Source organism: Coenobita brevimanus, chromosome 59, assembly GCF_032717465.1.
Source record: "Coenobita brevimanus isolate Jiangsu-jjx chromosome 59, ASM3271746v2, whole genome shotgun sequence".
Classification (NCBI taxonomy): domain Eukaryota; kingdom Metazoa; phylum Arthropoda; class Malacostraca; order Decapoda; family Coenobitidae; genus Coenobita; species Coenobita brevimanus.
The window spans coordinates 14,571,403-14,593,986 of record NC_137012.1 but is presented as its reverse complement, the minus strand read 5'-3'; the positions used below and the strand labels follow the sequence as shown (position 1 = coordinate 14,593,986).

Sequence of the window (22,584 nt, the reverse complement as noted above, 5' to 3'; positions counted from 1 at the left end):
TTTTACTGTATATTACTAAACTGTAACCCATGCTAAAGAATTAGGGCACTAACACATCTTCCTGCAGGCATGTATTTTCAAAGTTAATGCCTGTCAGTCAAACTGCTACGAAGTACTAACCTGTTTAGTAAGAAGCTCCATACAAATTGCACCTCCAACCAGGACATAGCCTCCACTAATGACCGGATGAACCACTCGTACAAATGGCGGCTCAAACGGATATAGTTCCTGAGGAGTAATAATACTTATTACAACTCTTTATTCATGTATAGAATAAAATACTGCATACTATGACCAAAACATAAACTGTATAACATACACAGTATGAAAATTTCAAAAAAATACATTATTAAACCTATATTGGTGGCACATGGAGGCAATCATCATCCACTCACTCAATGTACTACTGCCTCTCTCTCTCTCTCTCTCTCTCCCCATGTAACTACAATGAGTGACCAGCCAAATGGTATCCTATACACCAGAAAATCAATTATTTACATGGAGTGGTAACCATATACAGTTACAGAAAAAAACCAAATTTAGAGTGGTTAAATTTTGTCTGCGGCCACCCTTTGCGGGATTAGGGCGTCGGGCTATAGATAGATAGATAGATAGAAATTTCAACAGCCTGATTTTTAGCTGCATATCAAGTTCCTACCAGAGAGCAATTTTCTAGCACAAACTGATTTAATACGTGTAGTGGGTGGTATGCGGGATGATGAGATAGTGATTTTGGGAGGGGACTTAAATGGTCATGTAGGTGAAGCAGCACAAGGTTATGAAGGAGTGCATGGGGGATGTGCGTATGGTCTAAGGAATGCAGAAGGGGAAAGGATACTCGAGTTTGGGGAGGCAACGGACATGATTGTGTGCAACACATATTTTAGGAAAAGAGACAGTAGGTTAATTACATATGAGTCTGGGGGAAACAGCAGTCAGATAGATTATTTTCTGGTTAGGAGGGCCGATAGGAGGTTAGTAAGGGATGTTAAAGTTATACGAAGCGAGGAGCGCGTGCAGCAGCACAAACTACTGATTTGTGATATGGTGCTTAGAGAACATGTGATGAAAAAGAGGACTTATGTACCTAGAAGGAAAATATGGAAGCTGAAAAACCAAGTAGTAACGGATGCCTTCTATAGCGAGTCGAGGAGAGTGGTGGCTGAACAGGGAGCTGTAGACAGAGGTGTTAATGAACAGTACAAAGCCATCAAGAACAATTTCTTGAGAGTTACTGATTTAACAAGCGGTTGGACAAGAGGACCACCAAGACATAAAGTAACTTGGTGGTGGGATGAGGGTGTAGAAGCTGCAGTTACGGAGAAAAGAAGGCTTTTCCGGGAATGGAAGATGGGTGATAGCAAAGAGGAATATCTGGTTGCCAAGCGTAGGGCTAGAAGAGTTGTATACAGGGCAAAGTCTGAGTCAGAGAGACTATTACTTGATAACGTAAATCATGGGGAAAGGAAAAATATGATATTTAGGGTGGCAGGTCAAGTGAAGAGGGATAATCGGGATATTATAGGTGAGCAGTGTATGAAGAATGATGAAGGAAGGGTAGTGGTGAACAGTGAGGATATTAAAGATGCATGGAAAGAGCATTATAACCGGTTGTTGAATGAGTTTGACTGGGACAGGGAAGGCTTGGAGCCAGCTACTGTGAGTGAAGCAATAGGCAGGATGAGGGTGGGGAAGGCAGCAGGTGTGTCTGGGTTGACTGCCGAAATGTTGAAGGCCTCAGGCGATATAGGGGTGAGTTTAGTCACTGACCTGATAAATAGGATTATTTATGAGTGTGTTGTCCCAGATGATTGGCTGAAGAGTGTAATTGTAAATGTGTATAAAGGAAAGGGTGATGCCCTGGAAAGAGGAAATTATAGAGGTATAAAGCTTTTAGATCAGATAATGAAGGTAATGGAGAGAGTTTTAGAAGGTATGATTAGAGAAAGAGTGAATACTGATGAGATGCAGTTTGGGTTTAAGCCAGGTAGGGGGGCAACTGATGCTATATTCATTGTTCATCAGCTTCAGGAAAAATATATTGGTAGGAGAAGGGATCTTTATTTTGTTTTTGTTGATTTGGAAAAGGCCTTTGACAAAGTCCCTAGAGAGGTGGTGAAGTGGGCAATGAGAAAGCTTGGCTTGGAGGAGTGGCTGGTTAGGGTGGTTATGGCTATGTATGTGGGTGCTCACACCCAGGTAAGAATGAATGGAGATTTGAGTGATGAGTTTTCCGTGAATGTCGGTGTGCATCAGGGGTCAGTCTTGAGTCCCATGTTGTTTATCATGGTACATGAAGCCCCTTTCATGTGACTTTAGAAACAGACTCCCGTGGGTGTTGTTGTATGCTGATAATTTGGTGTTGATTGCAGAGAACGAAAGGGAGGCGGAGGAAAGGTTTAGGAAGTGGAGAGATGGTATGGGGCAAAAGGGTTTAAGGTTAAATGCAGATAAAACAAAAGTGATGATATCTAAGGTTGGTGGCGGTACTGTCAAAGACAAGGGAGAGTGGCCATGTGCAGTTTGCCACAAGGGCGTGGGAAGTCATTCCATCTTGTGCGGTGTGTGTGATAAATGGGTGCATATGAGATGTAGTGGTATCAGAGGTAGACTGCGAGATAATGCTGATTTTATGTGTACAGCGTGTCGGGGTGAGCAGGTGGAGATTGTCAGACGTGAAAGGATTGAACTTGCTGGTGAACCTCTTGAGTGTGTGGAAGAGTTTTGTTATTTGGGAGACATGTTGTGTGCTGGAGGTGGGGCTGGAGTTAGCTCTGTGGCAAGGTGAGAAGTGGTTGGAAGAAGTTCAGGGAGCTCCTGCCTCTCCTGACATTGAGAGGACTCTCCCTACGTGCTAAGGGGTCTTTGTATGCAGCATGTGTTAGGAGTGTAATGCTGTATGGTAGTGAGACCTGGGCAGTGAAGGAGGAAGATATTTGCCAGGTCAGACATACAGAAATGACAATGATTAGGTGGATGTGCAGTGCGTCCAAGGCCTGGAGGGGCTAGGTTTACGATGGAAGAGTTGAGAGGTAGGATGGGACTGGAGTGTATTGGTGTTGTGATGAGGAGAGGTAGATTGAGATGGTTTGGACATGTGGAGAGGATGGGGGATGATAATTGGGTGAGGAAGGTGAGAAGTGTTAATATTGGGGGTGGGGTTATGAGGGGTAGACTGAGAAAGACATGGGATGAGGTCATTAAGTGTGACCTCAGGGTTAAGGGACTGAACAGGGAGGCTGCAATGGATCATGCAGCGTGGAGAGCCGCCATTAGGTGACCAAGGCCGACACATGCAAGCATGTTGGAGCCTTTAACCCCTTGACCGCGGGGCGTCACTTTCGTGACGCTTGGGAGCAAGGGATCATACCGCGGGGCGTCGCTTTTGTGATTCTGTGTTATTTTGAATTCACCCGGGCTTCCAAGTGGGGGCTTGTATCATCTATCGGTACTGCCAATGTCCAACACTAGTCAGCACTCCTAATCTCATCTGTACTCCCATCCATTGTTGACAATTTAGCCATTTCTCCCCGTTCTTGACTCCCCTCCCTACCCCCCCTCCATTACCCTATCCTCTCGCCTGCCCGGCCGTGCTACGCTAAGTAAATCTTCCCTGGAATTTTTCACTGATTTCATCCATTGAAATAAGCCCTATGTCCTATTCTTATACCAAATAATATATACAAGAAAGAAATAAGGTAAGTGAGAGTGCCATACACCTGGAATTGGCTAATTATCACCTGACAACACCTCACGTGCACTCGTTCGCTAATTTTCGCTGTTTTTTTCCCTTGAAATATGCCCTATAATCTATTTTCGTAATAAATATACATGTAAGGAGGGAAGGGAGAACCCTAAGTGATGTTTACATTCACCTGGAACTACCTAATTTATAATGTATTGTCTAGATTTCCTGCCAATCATATCAGTGCTAGACAAAGCTGTTTCAAGATATAACATTGGTAGCTCTGATTATATATCTCCTAAGTAGGCCTCTAATCTATTTTCGTAATAAATATACCTGTAAGGAGGGAAGGGAGAACCCTAAATGATATTTACATTCACCTGGAACTACCAAATTTATAATGTATTGTCTAGATTTCCTGCCAATCATATCAGTGCTAGACTTAGCTGTTTCAAGAAGTAATATTGGTAACTCTGAATAACCCCTAAAGCAGGCCTCTAGGCTAGCTGGTCTGGCAACTGCGTTATCAGTGTAGTCTCATCTACCGAAGTGAGAGGACGTATGTTTCATCTTGCTGACTTCAAGGCCTTTTTTCACCCCCATGCAAATGGCTCTGTGACCTTTACCCCCTACTAAACCTCGTGTGGAAAGAGGTAAAAGGCTGACAATTGATAAAAGAGTGACTACGATCTTTCTATTGAGTAAAACAGTGCAAGTGGAATTGTAAATAATGTGTAAATAATGTGTAAACAGCAAGTGAAAGTAATGAATGTAAATATACGTGAACAATGGAAAATAGTTTTATAAGTTATTTCAAGTGACAGTGCACAACACTGTAAATAAAATAGAAATGTAAATAACGTAAATAAAATAGAGAACGTAAATAGAAATGTAAATGAGTAGTATTATAAGAATACGAGTATATACCCTAGGAGTAATGAAAGTGAAAGTTTCACTCTAGCATGTCTGAATGCTATGAGTTATGAGAGTGAAGATGAAAGTGACATTCACTCTCAATGCCAGTATACAGGACGAGAAAGTGAATGCTACGTATTTTACTGAAAGAAATTGAATCCCTACAGTGACAATAAACTAATACTACAGAAGGAAACTTATGGATAAAGACTGTAGATATATATAAGTGTTATATAGTAATAGAAATATAAAGTGTGAGGGGTTTTATGAATAATAAATGACAGACTACCATGAGCGAACTAGTGCCAGTGCGACGATCAGACGCGCTCGTAATTTCCATTGCTTTCACAGTGTTTTTTTTTTTGAGTATGGATCCCAAACTACTTGAAAATTGTAGAATAGTGTTTATAGTGTTTGTATCTGGCTGTGGTAATCATATTACGGGTTGTTGGGAAGTGTAAAGTGGAGACTTTGTTACCCTACTTCAGAGGTCTCCACAAGTCCTACGGTAACCGACGAAGGCTCAACAATCATTCCAGGAGAAAGCTGAAGGTATGTGCCATAAGCATATGTAATTTTATTATTCTAGGACTAATAACTGATTTTTGGCAAATATTTTTTGAGAGTCTGTCGGAGCCCAAATAACCCCGCGGCACACGCAAGTAATTGGTAAACAAGCCCGCGGTGTAGGGGTTAAAAATGAAAACGAAAAATGAAAACTAAACTTGCGATTTTCAATGGGTCAAAGCCATTGTCCATTTCTCTTTTTTACTGTCAAGACCACAAGTTTAGATGATATATTCACATCCTAGTTATGGCGAGTGTAAACGTTTCTGACTGTAGGGGTAAAGTAAACCAACTCTGCTATTTCTTTATACAGTACTGGTATGTTAAAACTTTGCTTGGTTCATTTTCATGCTCAAAGGAAGGCGTAAGCTGTGGTTACTGTGATATTTTTAAGCAATATCAATTGGAAGGGCAACAGCAAGAGTACGAAATTCTTTCAAAGGTCATGGGAAGACTCATTTTGTCCAAGCAAGAAAAAACAAGCGAATGTCACCAAGGAAGTTGAGAGATGATTGACACAAGAATGAGTACAACAATAAAAAAGTGGCTATACAAGACAAACATCAACAAGGGTATTTCTATTCTGGCCATGTATTTAGAAAACAATGATAATAATCCATCCATCCATCATCCAATCCTACGTTGCCCCATGAGAAGCGTAGGAGCCCAGAGCTAGGCAACTTGAACCTGACATTTAAGATGAGAGTGAAACAATAGTAATAATAATAAAGTAAAAACTAGGGAGCGTTTGTGGACTCTCAAGCAGCTCACTAGGGGAGGGAGGAAGAGTTTAAAATAAACTGGTCAGAAAGCTTAATTTGGCTGATACGCCATGAGACTTAGCTATTACGCGGCCAACCCCAATATCCTCATCAGCTGAGTTGTGTTTCTTAAGTTGCTGACAAGCAAGATACTGATGTAAGGAAGTCTGTGATCTTAAGCAACCAGCAGGGTTGGATGCAAACAAAAGTTTGGTCAAACAAATTCTAGTTATGACAGCCCCTGTACCAATATCGTGTTTACTACCCCTGTGCTTTTAAAATTATCTGTGTACTTTATCCTAATAATACTGTGTAATAATTAAGGACAAAAATTAGCATTGCAGTTTGTGTAACTGACAGCTGCATTCTTAAAAATGATCCCTTCTCTAAAGTTTCCCTTCCCATCAAAGGAGTTTTGATTTCCATCGGTAGCCAAACAGATTCCCTTGGAAAGGAAGGGATACTGCTCAGGATGGTAACCCTGTTAACCAACTGTCAAACGACCCATCTTACTAATATTTGGTAAGGTGGAGTGTTAGATTTATAAACTAATACAGAAGGGCCTCCATTTATGTGACAATTTGGTGGACAAACAAGCACGCATAAATGGAAAACGCATAAATGGAACCACAGGCCTTATGGGAAAAATGGAGTTTAGTGGACAGATGATCCCCACTTCAGGGGTTAGATTTATGATTACCTATTATATTCACACTCACATGGACATTAATACCTTCATTATAAAGAATAATGATACTTATTCAAACTATCTATCTATCTATCTATCTACTGCCAGACGCCTCAATCCCGTTTGGGGTAGCCACAAACAAACTGCCTCCACGTCGCCCTGTCCCCTGCCATTTCACTGCCCTGTTCCCAACTCACACCCCCCTCTCTCATATACCTCTCCATCCCATCCCTCCATCTTATCCTCGGCCTCCCCCTCCCTCTTCCCCCCTCCACCTCACTCACATACACTCTCTTCGTCAGTCTCTCACCCTCCATCCTCTCCACATGGCCAAACCACCTCCGCGTGTTCCTCATAACGCTTCCTATCACATCCACATCCACACCACAACGCTCCTTTATATCCTCATTCGTCAGCCTGTCTCTCTATGTGACTCCACAGGCTCCTCTTAAATAACTCATTTCCACTGCTCTCACTCTTGACTTGTGTCCTTCCAACAATGTCCAAGCTTCACTTCCATACGTCAGAGTTGGTATCACAATACTGAGGTACAATAATAAACAAAGAACAATGTACAAATGGTTCTTTACCGTAATTCTACCAAGTTACAGGGGAGGGTGGGATTCGGTTGCTGTAGGCGAGGTTACAGCTCATCCTCTTCTTTACTAGTGCTGTCATGAGCCATAGGCCTTGATGCTTTTCAAAATTTCCACCTTGTTCTTCCAAAATGCTCTCACTGATGATTCACACAACCCCATAGCTTTAATGATGGCTGTATTACCCTCTCCTTTCTCTTTTCTCTCGATAACTTCTCTGTTCATCTGTAGAATGATACTCTTACGTTTCCCTCTTTGACTTAGCAGCATAATAGCAGCCAAATGATATACAACTAAGACTGTGCGAAAATATGCGAAATTGTGCAACTGGCAAACAATCACGAGGTCAATGAAGGGCAAGCCAGGAGTAGACTGAGCACTGTGTTTAAATGGCAGGAGCAACGAAATACCACCCAACTCTGAAACTGACTCACAAGCAGCGCAGTAGCTATGCACAGCCAGCTGGTGGCAACTCCACTCATCCACTAGTGATGGGCAATACTAACTTTTTCCGGTAATCGTTTACTTCGATTACTTTTGTGGTCAGTAATCAATTAATAATTGATTATTTTCAATTACTTTTTCCTTAAAACAGATATTGCATGAACATATTGGCAGAGAATAAAGTATAAAATTTTATGATCTTCGGTGAACTCTCTCTCTCTCTCTCTCTCTCTCTCTCTCTCTCTCAGCCTGGCACCAGCCAGGTCACCACAGCCTCACATAAAATGATGGAATGTATGCATAATTTCACCCAATTTAGGCCAGTATGTGTAGCGAGCCGCATAAAATGAGTTAATTTCGCATAAACTGATAATTGTTGAATGAATATTTTGCCGCTCACATAAATGGAGAAACACAAAAACTGAACACGCATAAATGGGGGCCTTACTGTGCATCAAAGCACACACATCTCATGCTGGATAATGAAAGCACAACACACTTGAGATGTGCAAGGTCGCCACCACATCCATTCTGTTGGTTTGTATTCAGCTATAAATGCCATTCTGGCCAACACCACAGTGGTGTTCACTCCCCAAGACAATATTTTGATAATAAATTATATTCGAGGAATATTACTATCTTTTAATATTTTTATTCATAAGTATAAGAATCACTTGTTAACGTCAGTCTCGTGTACTCGCATGGCAGTGCTCACTTGGTTTTTTTCCAGTTGGAAGACATGAGCCGAACCACTCATGTGACCTTTATGGCAGATTTTCCTTTACTAGGTACATTAAAAAGCAAAATGTTTCTTGAAAAAAAAATCCTTATGTGACCTTGGCCATAATGTATAAGACTTGTCAGTGTCAGATTATATAAGACTGGATGAATATCGGAGGTAGTACTATATGTCATCTGCTCTGTTCATGGCTGGCTAAACATCTCAGCCGACATGGGTAACACTTCTAAAGAGATACAGACCACTTAAAAATCAGTACATCATGATAAATCGCATTTAAAAAATTATACAGTACCTTTGATGAACATTTTAAATATATTTAAGACAATAAACTACAAATGAATGCACAAAAATTCCGATAAGATTTTTTAAGAGACCGGTCGAATGATACCATCAAGTTCGAATAATTTCGGCTGCTCGAAGGGATGACCTTGTCCTTCGAGCTGCTAAGAATGAGAAGGATTTTTTAAAAGTACCATTTCAACAATGGATGCCCTTCCCATGCATCTAAAAGTTTTAAAAACACGGGCGTGAGTGTGACATTATCATGCATCTGACCGCGATCACTGCTGTAAGTCTTTCGTGTTCTCTGAGACACGGCTGTCTGAATATCTTTTCTGAATAACCTCCCGAAATTTCAAATGTTCATACAGCAAGTAAAATACTATTTTTGGGGGTGAGAAAAAAAAAATAAAAATTTGTTCTCTGAGGAGAGTGGTGGCTGAACACCGAGCCATAGACAGAGACGTTAATGAACAGTATAAAACCCTCAAGAACAAACTCTTGAGAGTTACTGATGTAATATGTGGTTGGACAAGAGGCCCACCAAGACATAAAGTAACTTGGTGGTGGGATGAGGGTGTAGAAGCTGCAGTTAAGGAGAAAAGAAGGCTTTCCCAGGAATGGAAGAAGGGTGATAACATGGAGGAATACTTGGCTGCCAAGCGTAGGGCTAGAAGAGAGGTATACAGAGTGAAGTCTGAGTCACAGAGACTTTTCCTTGATAACCTAAGTCATGGTGAAAGGAAAAATATGATATTTAAGGTGGCAAATCAGATGAAGAGGGATAATCGGGATATTATAGGTGAATAGTGTGTGAAGAATGATGAAGGAAAGGTAGTGGTGAATAGTGGGGATATTAAAGATGCATGGAGACAGCAGTATAGCTGGTTGTTTAATGAGGAGTTTGACTGGGCCAAGGAAGGTCTGGAGCCAGTAGATCCAGTGTTTGCCCCTTGGCCTTTGATTGATGCTGCTACCGTCAGTGAGACAATAGTCAGGATGCAGGTGAGGAAGGCAGCAGGTGTGTCTGGGTTGACTGCCAAAATGTTGAAGGCCTCAGGAGATATAGGGGTGAGGTTAGTCACCGACCTGATAAATATGATTATATATGAGTGTGTTGTCCCAGATGAATGGTTGAAGAGTGTAATTGTAAATGTGTACAAAGGTAAGGGTGATGCCCTGGAAAGAGGAAATTATAGAGGTATAATGCTTTAGATCAGATAATGAAGGTAATGGAGAAAGTTCCAGAAGGTATGATTAGAAAAAGAGTGAATATTGATGTTGCAGTTTGGGTATATGCCAAGCAGGGGGACAGTTTGGGTATATGCCAAGCAGGGGGACCACTGATGCCATATTCATTGTTCAACAGCTTTAAGAAAAATATATAGGAAAGAAAAGGGAAATGTACTTTCTTTTTTTGTTGTTGTTGATTTGAAAAAGGTCCTTGACAGAGTCCCTAGAGAGGTGGTGAAGTAGGCAATGAGAATGCTTGGCTTGGAGGAGTGGCTGGTTAGGATGGTTATGGCCATGTATGTGGGTGCTCACACACAGGTAAGAGTGAATGGTGATTTGAGTGATGAGTTTCCTGTGAATGTTGGTGTGCATCAGGGGTCAGTTTTGAGTCCCATGTTGTTTAGCATGGTACTTGAAGCCCTTTCACATGATTTTAGAAACGGACTCCAGTGGGAGATGTTGTATGCCGATGAATTGGTGTTGACTGCAGAGATTGAAAGGGAGGCGGAAGAGAGATTTAGCAAATGGAGAGATGGTATGGGGCACAAGGGCTTAAGGGTAAATGCAGATAATGCAAAAGTGATTATTTCTAGGGTTGGTGCCGGTACTGTCAAAGACGAGGGAGAGTGGCCATGTTCAGTTTGCCCCATGGGAGTGGGAAGTAATTCTATCTTGTGCAGTGTTTGTGATAAATGGGTGCACAAGAGATGTAGTGAAATCAAACGTAGACTGTGAGATAATGCTGATGTTATGTGTGCGGCGTGTCGGGAGGAGCAGGTGGAGATTGTCAGGCGTGAAAGGATTGAACTTGCTGGGGAGTCTCTTGAGTATGTGGAAGAGTTTTGTTATTTGGGAATGTTGTGTGCTGGAGGTGACTAAGGTGAGAAGTGGTTGGAGAAAGTTCAGGGAACTCTTGCTTCTCCCGACATTGAGAGGACTCTCCCTACGTGCTAAGGGGTCTTTGTATGCAGCATCTGTTAGGAATGTGATGTTGTATGGTAGTGAGGCCTGGGCAGTAAAGGAAGAGGATATTCGGAGGCTCAAATGTACAGAATTGACAATGATTAGGTGGATGTGTAGTGCGTCCCTGTGTGCAAGGCCTGGGGGGGCTGGGTTTATGATGGAAGAGTTGAGAGGCAGGATGGGGATGGAGTGTATTGGTGTTGTGATGAGGAGAGGTAGATTGAGATGGTTTGGGCATGTGGAGGGGATGGGGGATGATAATTGGGTGCAGAAGGTGAGAAGCGTTAATATTGGGGGTGGGGTTGCGACAGGTAGACCGAGAAAGATGTGGGAGGAAGTCATTACGTGTGGCCTCAGGGTTGAGGGACTGAACAAGGAGGCTGCCATAGTTCGCGCAGCAAGGAAACCCACCATTAGGTGACCAAGGACGATGCAAGGAAGCATGTTGGAGCCTTCAAAAACAAAAACAAAAAACAAAAACGATGAAAACGTCACCAATCACTCTTAGCACAACCTTTACCCCTCCTCATCACAACACCAATACACCCAGTCCCATCCTTCCTCTCAACTCTTCTTCTGCAAACCTAACCCTCCCAGGCCTCACATTCAAGGACACATTAGACATGCACCTATACTCTCATTTCTGTAAGTCTGAGCCTATGAATATCCTCTTCTTAACTAACTAGATTTTACTACCATACAGCATTACAATCCCACCATACGCTGAATACAAAGATCCCTCAGCATGGAGGAAGAGCCCTCTCAATGTCAGGTCAACTAACAGCTCCCTGAACTTCTTTCAACCACTCCTCACTTTAACCACAGAGCTAGCTCTAGCCCCATATCCAGCATACATGTAACCCAAGTAACAAAACTCTTCCACATATTCAAGAGACTCACAAACAATCAACACTGTCATGCCTGACCATCTCCACATGCTCTCCCTGACACATCGCACATGTGAAATCAGCATTACCTCGCAGTCTACCTCTAATACTATCTATCTATCTAACTATCTATTGCCAGACGCCTCAATCCCGTTTGGGCTGGCCACAAACAAATCGCCTCCAAGTCGCCCTGTCCCCCGCCATTTCACTGCCCTGCTCCCAACTCACACCCCCCTTTCTCATATACCTCTCCACCCCATCCCTCCATCTCATCCTCGGCCTCCCCCTCCCTCTTCCCCCCTCCACCTCACTCACATACACTCTCTTCATCAGTCTTTCACCCTCCATCCTCTCCACATGGCCAAACCACCTCAGTGTGTTCCTTATAATGCTTCCTATCACATCCACATCCACACCACAACGCTCCTTTATATCCTCATTCGTCAGCCTGTCTCTCCATGTGACTCCACAGGCTCCTCTTAAATAACTCATTTCCACTGCTCTCACTCTTGACTTGTGTCCTTCCAACATCATCCAAGCTTCACTTCCGTACGTTAGAGTTGGTATCACAATACTGTCATGTACTGTAGTAACTTTTTCACTTCCATGCTCACTTCCCTGTTTCTTATCACTGCTTTCAAAGAACCAGCAACCTTCCTTCCCTGTTGTACCCTTTCAAGCACTTCACCCTCCAAACCTCCATCCTTACTCATTACACTACCCAAGTACTTAAACGTACTCACATTTTCCAATTCCTCACCATCCAACCTCGCTGTACATTCACTGACTTCACCTCTCTCAAAGACCATCACTTTACCCTTCCCTACATTCACCTTTAGATTCCGTTTCTTACACACTCTCCCAAACTCATCCACCAAGCCTTGCAGCTCCCCTTCGTCTTCAATCAACAACACAGTATCATCTGCAAACAACAGTACAGGGAGTTTCCAAACACTATCCTCTCTCACCAGGGCCACTCCAACATCCACTACCCTACCTGTTACCCGTTTTATTACTCCATCCATGTACAGATTGAACAACCATGGAGACATGACACATCCCTGTTTCAACCCAACTTTCAAAGAGAAAAATTCACTTAGTTCACCATCCACACGCACTGCAGCCTTCGCACCATCGTACATACTCTTCACAGCATTCAACAACTTCCCATCTATTCCATATATTCTTAACACTTTCCACAATCCTTGTCTATCCACCCTGTCATATGCTTTCTCTAAATCCATGAAAGCCGCATACAACTTCTTTCCCTTCTCTAGAAACTTTTCCACTAAAGATCTAAGAATGAATATCTGATCTACACAACCTCTTCCCTTCCTAAAGCCTCCCTGTTCTTCTCCAACTAATTTCTCTGTTCTTTCTCTAACTCTGTCAATAAGTATCCTACCATACACTTTTCCTATTATAATAAGAAGACAAATGCCCCTATGATTACCACACACTTCGTTTACCCTTTTTCCTTTGTACAAGGGAATAATTATACCTGACTTCCAATCCTCCGGGACTCTACCTTCCTCCCAGGCCAATCTGCACATCTTCCACATCCATTCTACTACTATCTCTCCCCCATGCTTCAGCATTTCACCACACACTCCATCAATTCCTGGGGCTTTCCCCAATTTAACTTTCTTCATTGCTTCCACAACTTCTATCCTACTGATTTCTTCCTGTCTTCTCACCTCCCTCCTTCTCCCAGCCATTCCCCAGCCACTTATACTCGCATTACTTCCATCCTCTATGTTCAACAATTCCTTAAAGTGTTCTCTCCGTCTGCTCACTTTTTCTCCCTTCTTCACTAGTAATCTACCATTTTTATCTTTCACTCCCCTGCTAACTTCACTTCCACCCTGTCTTACTCTTTTCACCTCTTTCCAGAACATTTTCTTACAGTCCCTCCACTTTACACTCAAATACCTTCCAAATTCCTCATCCACTCTCTTCTTACTCTCTTACTAATCTTTTCACCTCTCTCTTTCTTTCTACATATAACTCTCTCTTCCGCCTCTCAACTTCTTCCACGCCCCTATTTCTCATCCATTCATTGTATGCTTTCTTCTTTTGTGCCACAGCCTGTTTCACCTCTTCAGTCCACCACGCTGTTCCTTGCACCCCCCTCAGTCTTCTCTTCCTTCCACACTCCACATCACATGCTGCACATATTTCTTCTGTAAATATCCTACACACACCTTCCACGTCTCCCATCTGCTCCAATTCATATTTACCCAATCGTTCCTCCACTTCTCTCTTATACTCTGCCTTTTTCTCATCCTCTTGTAACCTTTCCACTCTCCTTGCAACTACTCCTTCCTCTCGTCTTTCCCTTCTTCTTACTTGAATTCTAATTCTGGCCACCACCAAGTAGTGGTCAGAAAGTCCACTCCCCCAGCCTCTATAAACTCTTGCGTCCATTACACATCTTCACATCCTTTCATCCACACACACATAATCAATCATTGCCTTCCTTTCATTCAGTCCATCACCCACCCTTCTCATCACTCGCCATGTATACCCAGGGCCGGTCCTTGCTATACGCTCACTACGCTCAGTGCGTAGGGCCTCCGATCACTGGTGGGGCCTCCCATCCTCAGGATGTGCTTTAAAAAGGTAAAGAAATAAATCGATAAAAAAAGTCGAGAATGGTGCTTATATCGATTAATTGGTTCCACGTGCATGAACGTTGTACAAAACAATAATAACTGAATAACTGCAGGCAAAAATTATATTAGTCATTTAGAGTAAGAAAAATTGTGGCAGTTAGGAATTTGTTTAGTGGGATTTAACATTATATTCTGATGGCAATGCTGAGTGCTGCATGTGCTGCACTGCGGATCAGTCGAGTCGCTGACAGTGTTGCCACACGATACGATAATTATCGTATCGATACGATAATTATCGTATGTTTACGATAATATTGCCTCTGGAACGATGTAGAGTATGATACCATTTCCTATTATCGTACGTTTTGTACTAAAATTTTGGGTTGAAAGCTAGCATAGCAGTAAATTTTGTGGCCGCACATTCTAATGCGGAATGTGAAAGAGTATTGAGCAAAATTAATGTTCTTAAAACCAAGCTAAGAAATAGGCTACAAACCAAAATTGTCAACGGAGGTCTTCTTTCATCAGAATGCCTAGAAAATTCACGAGGGTAATTTGTCAGATTTACTCACTCTAAAGATATTCTTGCAAGCACAGCTAATCATGCACAGTTGTTCCACAGTTTGACAGATGAGGATCTTAAGAGCTAATGTAATGGTGATCACTGAAAATACTTTTTTTTATATGGTCTTACCGAGTTATTATCTGCAAGAGTAAGCACATTTCTATTAATTATCTATTTAAGTTCTAGGGACTGCATTTTGCTGCTATACTCCATTTCACCAAGTCTGGCACCATCAGTGATGTCCTCAACACCCATAGCATTGATAAAAGCTCTTCAGCACTGGATATACCTTTTGTATTGCCTTTATATAGGTCTCAAGGTAATATAATAGAGGGTCACCTAGTGCAGTGGACTTACATCAACAGGTTAGGAGTTGAGGACATCACTGATGGTTCCAGACTCGGTGAAAATGAGAATATTTACGGAACGACCACAGATAATGTTGAGTGACGGCGTGATGACTTGGATTACATATACTGCAAGTCGTGGTGTGATCCCAGGATTTTGTTTTTTTCTTATCACACTTCACTTATACTTAATCCTGGTTGTGGCTTCTAAGAAAGATGCAAGTGTCAGTGGTGGTGTCAAGTGTAAACACCGGTCTATTCCAACAAAGTCAAGTCTCCTTAATCTTGGTTAATTGGTCCGCCATACTACAACAGCAAAGACTAAACCCCCTAATAACCAGATACAGTGGCGTACTAAGGGGGGGCAAGGGGCGGCCCTCCCCGGGTGGCAGCCATAGGGGGTGCCATTTAGCTGAATGGTAACTTTCAGTTTCAACGTTTTCAGTATTTCTGTCAGAAATTAGATCGAAAGTAAATGGTTCTATGCTGCTTAATTTTCATTAAACCTGAATTCTGAAACTACCGTAAAACTATTATGGCGAATTTTCGTTTGTATATTATTCATCTCTGGGAGGTAGCGGTTGCCAAGAACGCCGGTGACAAGATAAAGCAAACGGAGCATAGAAAGTGATTTTCTAGTGTGGCACAGCGGCTGTTTCTTTTCCTTGTAATATATATATATATTAATAAAAGACTGAAAAGGGAAGGTGACAATAATATAGGAAAAAAAAGACTATAGCTAGATATATAGAAACTGAATGAACAACCGTTCCAGTACAAACATCTGATAACCTATATTTCCCAATATGGTTTGCTGGTCATGGCTGGGTGACAGGTGTGAAGAAAACTGCTGAAAAACAATGGAGGAGTGTTACTGCATCCCTCTTGTGTTGGTGCTGCAATGAATGTAACCATTCAACCAACTTTGTAAAGAAGTAAATTAGTCTCCATGCTAAAAACAATTCTCCAGTAAGTCTGCACTTACATCTTGCAATATAAATTCAGGAACACATGAAGTACTGCTGCATGAGTAGAGGTGCAAATAACCAGGATAAACTGTATAATTCATGACAGGTGAGCTGGCCGGAAACAACATGGAAATGTATGAGGTAAGCAATAATATTCACTTTGCTCATATGAATTTAAATCTGGATAATTTCAGTAATTATTTCATGCAGATAACTGCAAAAGGAGGATCAATCATAATTCATTCCTAGTCTATACAGTACACTGTATCTGCGTGTACATGAATCCTCTTTATGCGTTCTACCATCATTTGTTACCAATTCTGGCGCAAATATACTTTTCTCCTATGTAAAAATAAGAGTTTAGAATGGGTTAGGGAAGTGTCTGGTTTATTAAACAGAAGAAACATTCAAAATTTGCGCGCTTTTAGTGCTCATGCAGCGCATTTCCCGCCTAATCTAGCGACTGCCATGGCATTAAAACGCCAGAACTGGGTTTCGCCAAGACTGACTGTTCAGATTTTTTATTTAAGGATGACTGACGCTCAGGAATGTCTGACAACTGAACATCGCCACTGGACCGCCTGAACTCTGGGTTTTTATAGTACGGTCCTTATGCCCCAGTCACACTGCAGGTAGGACTTGTCACAAACCTGAAAATCACGAAACCAGTCCCCGACCACGGAGGTCTCCGAGCAGTCGTGCCACCAATCAGCTACCAGTGGTCGTCCAGTGGGCGGCCGAACGGGGACCATGGCCAGGTATATACAGGTCAAGACACCGACGGGTGGCCGGCTGGTCATCGGCAGGCTGCTGACAAACGGTGGCCAGTCTGCGTCCTGTCGCAGTTTAGACCGTGACCACTAGACCGACACCAGCCGCGGATTAGCTGGCGACTGGTCTCAGTCTAGCCCACCACCTGTCACTCGACCAATCACCAGCTGGACAGCAGTCGGACTTCAACCACCATCCCTGACAGGAGGCTTGTGGACGGTGGCTGACGCAGTCCAGTCGTCACCTTGACGGAGTGCGGACGGCCACCGTACAGAGCAGGCGGCAACCGGCCTCCGTCTGGATGGCAACCACCGCTTAAAAATCAGGTGTCACTGACCAGTTGCAGTCTGTAAGCCGGCCAGACGCAGTCCAGCCGCCCACCAGGCGACTTCCATGCCACGATATCGGTGGTCGCGGGGAGGTTTTTCGTGCAGCACGAAAAACCTCACAACGATTTTTTTGTCGCCATGGTGGCCTGCGGCTAGACCGAGACATATGAAGACCGGTCATAAACCTCACCAAAACCACCCACGACTCGCAGGTCATAGGTGGTTTGCGATAAGTCGTACCTGCATTGTGAATGGGGCCTTAGTGGCACTGCCCAGGGATCGTTAATTAGGGGTAAATCATACTGTCGGGGGTAATTTAAAGTTTTCTTGGGGTAACGATACTCATCCATTTACAATAGTATGACTATTTAATTGCTAAAGTTCCTTGTGTATTAATAATAAGATTCATTTTCACTATTTATAGTAAACATTAGAATCGTCAAACTTTCTGTGGATTATGATAACTTATATATGAGATAATGAGAGCCTACAGCGTTTTGTTGTAAGTGTCAGAATTATTACCAAATTTAATGGTATTTTTACTGATGTTATATGTTTTTATTTCAATATTTTTGTTGCAACCTATATGCCGCTATTAAACATTTTAGATATAAATTTTTCCTTTTCTAATAGTAGTAATTCATAATCTTACAAAATATATAATGTTGTAGCCTTTTTGCCACTATGGAGTTGTATGGCAATGACCATTTCTGTTTTTATATACTGCATATGAGTAATAATTATTTGTAAATTATAGTTTCACACAAGGTATCATTATTTTATTTTTATTCAGAGAATAAAAGATTATGCAGTGCAAGTATTTACTTTACATTGCTCAGGACAGGGGTATATCTTGTGGGGTGAATATAATGGGGAAAAATGTAAATACTGTAAAGAAGGGTGGGGGCCTCCAAAAGAGATCTAGCGTAGGGCCTCAGAAAAGCTGGGACAGGCACTGTGTATACCTGTGGATCATTTTATGGCTGAAGAGGGTACTGGCTATCACCAACCCCCTCCCAGCACAGATGTCCACTAACGCACTCCCATTCTCATCTATCTCAGCAGGCACACCCCACTCACCAACTATTCCATCCACCTTCACATTCCCAACTTTACCATTCATATCACCGATCAAAAACACTCTCTCATTCCTTCCAAACTTTTCCATGAACACCTCTACATTTGTCCAGAACTCTTCTCTCACTCTTCTAGCACGATCTTGCATTGGCGCATACACACACACAATCGCCCACATTTGTATTCCAACTTTCAACTTTACCCACACAATCCTTGGTCCAACTGATCCATACTGTCTGATGCTCCTCTTCCATCTTTTACTCTCAACTATACATACTCCTTCCTTTGCCCTCTCATTCTCACCTACTCCTGCACATATACCCCATCCATACTCCCATTCTCTCACACTTTCTCCTCTCCATTTTGTTTCAGTTATTCCACATACATCCACTTTCGCACCCTCAAGCACATGGACAATCTCTCTCTCTTTCACCTTATCATTCGCTCCCCTTACATTCCACGTTTCGATAACCATGTCCTTTGTCCGGTCCTTGGTCGTCATCGTTTGGTCAGTCCTTGTCCGAGGCTTATTGTTTGTTTTTTTAGTTAGTTGTTTTCCGGGGAGGGGCACTAACCCTCCGCCAACCCTTTTAGTCGCCTTTTACGACAAGCAGGGATACTGGGGAAGTATTCTTGAAAAAAACCCTACCACCAAGGAAAAAGGAACCAAAGGCCAGGAGCTTGCAAACTGTTCCCTCCAAGAAAAACAAAAACAATTCAACAGAGCATCAAATTCATGATCCGTTCATTTTGAGATGCCCGGACACACTGCATTTGAATGTTCCAGAGTTGACCTGTTGCATACACGAGGGACTGGGAGTAACAGTTAACCCTTACATTAGAGACTTGGACAGAAAAGGGATGAGAGTTTGTTGCTAGACAGGTGCTACGTGCCCGTGGTAGTGGTGGAGGGATGCAAGCAGACAGTTCTGAGCAACAGTGACCTTTGAAGTAACAATAGAAAAGAAATAAAGATGTAGCAGTGAGGTGAAGAGACAGAAGTTGAAGGGAGCCAGTAAGAGGAGGAGAATTAATGAGATGAAAAGCATCTGACTCCATCTTCTCGGGAAGAGCTGTGTGTGAGGAGCCTCCCCACACATGAGAGTTGTACTCTGCACAGGGGTGAATAAAACCCATGTATAAAGTCAACAACTGTGTGGGGGTAAAGAAGGTACAGAGTTGGCTTAGTACACCTACTCTCTTGGAAGCAGATTTTACAAGACAGGTAATATGATCTTTCCAAGATAAATCTCGAGAGCATGAAACCCCAAGTATGTTTAAAGATGATGCAGGACTTAGCTGGATATTATTAAACATTAGTGAGTACTCCTGTGGAAGATTTGGCCGGGTTGATAGGTGTAAGAACTAAGTTTTCGAAGCATTAAAAACAACAAGCTTACTTTTATCTCAGTCAGAGATACAAGCCAAGTAAGACAGCAGGTGTGCCATACCCTCTTCCCTTGTTTGTTGAAGTAACTGCTGAGATCAACGCAGCAGGAAGCAAGTGGAAAGGAGCAAAGTGAAGTCATCAGCGTACAAGTGGATGGGGTTAGATATACAGCACAGATCACTGATGAATAAAAGGAAGAGAGTTGATGATAGGACAGAGCCCTGAGGAACACCACTTTTGACTGATCTTCGAAAAAAATGGTGGACGTCTACAACAACAACTATAGAACGACCAGAGAGGAAGCTAGAGATGCAGGCACAGATAGATGAATACAAATTGTAAGAGGGCAGTTTGGAAAATAAAGATTTATGCTAGACTCGACTGAAAGCCTTTGAGATGTCAAATGCAATGGCAAAGCTTTCGCAAAAAGAGGATGACCAAGAGTTTGAAAGGTAAGCGAGAAAAACGCCAGTGGAGTCTCTCTCACGAAACTCATACTGACAATCAGAAAGAAGGTTGTGATAGGAAAGATGCTTTAAAATTTTTTGTAAAGAACAGACTCAAAACCTTTTTGAGACACAGGATGTTACAACAACTGGGCAATAGTTAGAGGATTGGGAATGGTCACCCTTCTTTGGGACTGGCTGAATGAGAGCAAACTTCCAGCAAGAAAGAAATGTACAGGCTGACAGACAAAGCCAATAGAATTTACCTAGGCAGGGTGTAGCACAGAAGCACAGTTCTTGAGGACAACTGGAGGGACCCCATCAGGCCCATATGCCTTGTTAGTATTGAAAATACATCATTTCAAAAAATTTTTACATCAGCCATGAGGAAGTCAGTGGAGGGAAGTGATGGAGGAACAACACTGGAATCATCTAAGGTGGAATTGGAGGATAAAGTCTGAGCAAAGAGTTCTGCTTTATCAGCAGAATGAATAGCTACAGAGCCATCAAAGTGGAAAAGAGAAGGGAAGGATGATGAAGTTATTAGAAAGGTTTTTGGCAAGGTGCCAGAAGAAGAGGGAAGATTTAGAGTTGGAGCATTCAGAGCATTTAGTACGAATGACATTATTTTTAGCAGGGTGAAGGACAGCACAATTCCAGACAGAAACATAAAACAAATGAGATTCAGGCATGGGTTTGCTCCAGTACCTTTAGCAGAACTTCTCCTTGTTGTGGAAAGCATTAGAACAAGCATGATTAAACCAATTTCTTTTTTTTTTTCTTCCCCCCTCCATCAAAGGATATGAGAAAGAAATGTATGTTTCCATGCCCCAAAGAACAACCTCCACAATGTGTGAGGCAACTCACATGGCTTCTGGCCATGGAAGCAATAATCATTCTATGGAAAATCAAAGAAGTACTGCCTGAGGGCCTCCAAGTCAGCAGCTCCAAATTGCCACAACTGACATTTCTTTGGAGGGTCCACAGGCCTTACTGGAGCAATAGGACAGGTTAACCCGTTCCACCAGGTGACTTGTTTTGCTGAATTCATGACTGCTTCAGACAATTTTATCCATCTTTGGAAACATGTTCTGTAGTAAGGGGGGTAATGAAGGCTGTGTCTAACTTTACATTTCCAAAAGACTTTAAGAATATGAATAAAATTGCCTGGAGTCAGCAGAGATAAAATTAAATATATGGAACCAGACTGAAGAGGTTAAGGTGATAAGGTTGTGATCTTAAGAGCCCAACAAAGAGGAAAGATTAACAGTGTAAGCACAAAGTCTAGCTGTAAGGAAGAGGTATAGTATGTTGGAACTCCCTCTCTATGCAGTCAAGAAGAAGGGTAGGGAGCTTTACAAGCTGCTCTAGGTCATTAAGGATAAAAAAGATGTAGGCTTGTTCACCCAGTGGATCAGTGAATGGAGAGGTGAGCCAAGGTGGTGGTTAACACTGAATTCAATCTCCTAGAATGGAGATTTCAGGGAAGGGAAAAATGGGCAGGATGTGTTCCACCTCAGAAGTAAAATAATTGAAGAACTTTTCATACTCAGTAGAATTAGGGGATAAGTAAACAGCACAGATATATTTAGTCAGAGAATGACAGGAAAGCCGAAGCCAGACAGTAGAGAATTCAGAAGATTCAAGTTCAGGAACACCCATTTATCATAAATACTGCACAAGATGGAAGTACTTCCCACACCCTTGTGGCAAACCCCACATGACCACTCTCCCACTTCTTTTACAGTATCACCACCTGCCCTAGATACTATCACTTTTGTTTTATCTGCATTTACTCTCAGGCCCTTGAGCCCAATACCATATCTCCACTTCTTTAATCTTTCTTCCACCTCCCTTTCATTCTCGGCAATCAACACCAAATCAGCATACAACATCTCCCATGGAAGTCCAAATCTGAAGTCATGTGACAGGGCTTCAAGCACCATGATAAACAACAAGGGGATCAAGACTGACCCCTGATGCAAACAAACATTCACGGAAAACTTATCACTCAAATCTTCATTCACTCTCACTAGTACAAGCACCCACATACATAGTCATCAACCATTTTATCTAGCCACTCCCAGGGCTGTTTGGCCAGATTGCCTTGGGAACAACTACTACTAGCCACTCCTCAATCCAAAGCTTTCTAATTGCCAAATTCACCACCTCCCTATGGACTCAGTCAAAGGCCTTCTCAAAAAAAAAAAAAGCTCATCTCTTTTCTTTCCCCTATATTTTTCATGAAGCTGTCGAACACTGAGTAAGGCATAAGTGGTCCCACTGTCTGGCATAAACCCAAACTGCATCTCATCA

At 42.4% G+C, this 22,584-nt stretch overlaps 1 protein-coding gene across 2 annotated transcripts in view; it reads right to left on the bottom strand.

Annotated features, from left to right (window-relative positions):
• LOC145402799 (ubiquitin-conjugating enzyme E2 Q2) overlaps nucleotides 1-22,584 on the bottom strand; it is a 395,651-nt gene that overhangs the window by 152,830 nt on the left and 220,237 nt on the right. For both annotated transcript variants that reach the window (XM_080274696.1, XM_080274697.1), the window contains one exon: nucleotides 121-228. In XM_080274696.1, coding sequence (XP_080130822.1) covers nucleotides 121-228 — 108 coding nt within the window. The remainder of the gene's footprint in view (nucleotides 1-120; nucleotides 229-22,584) is intronic.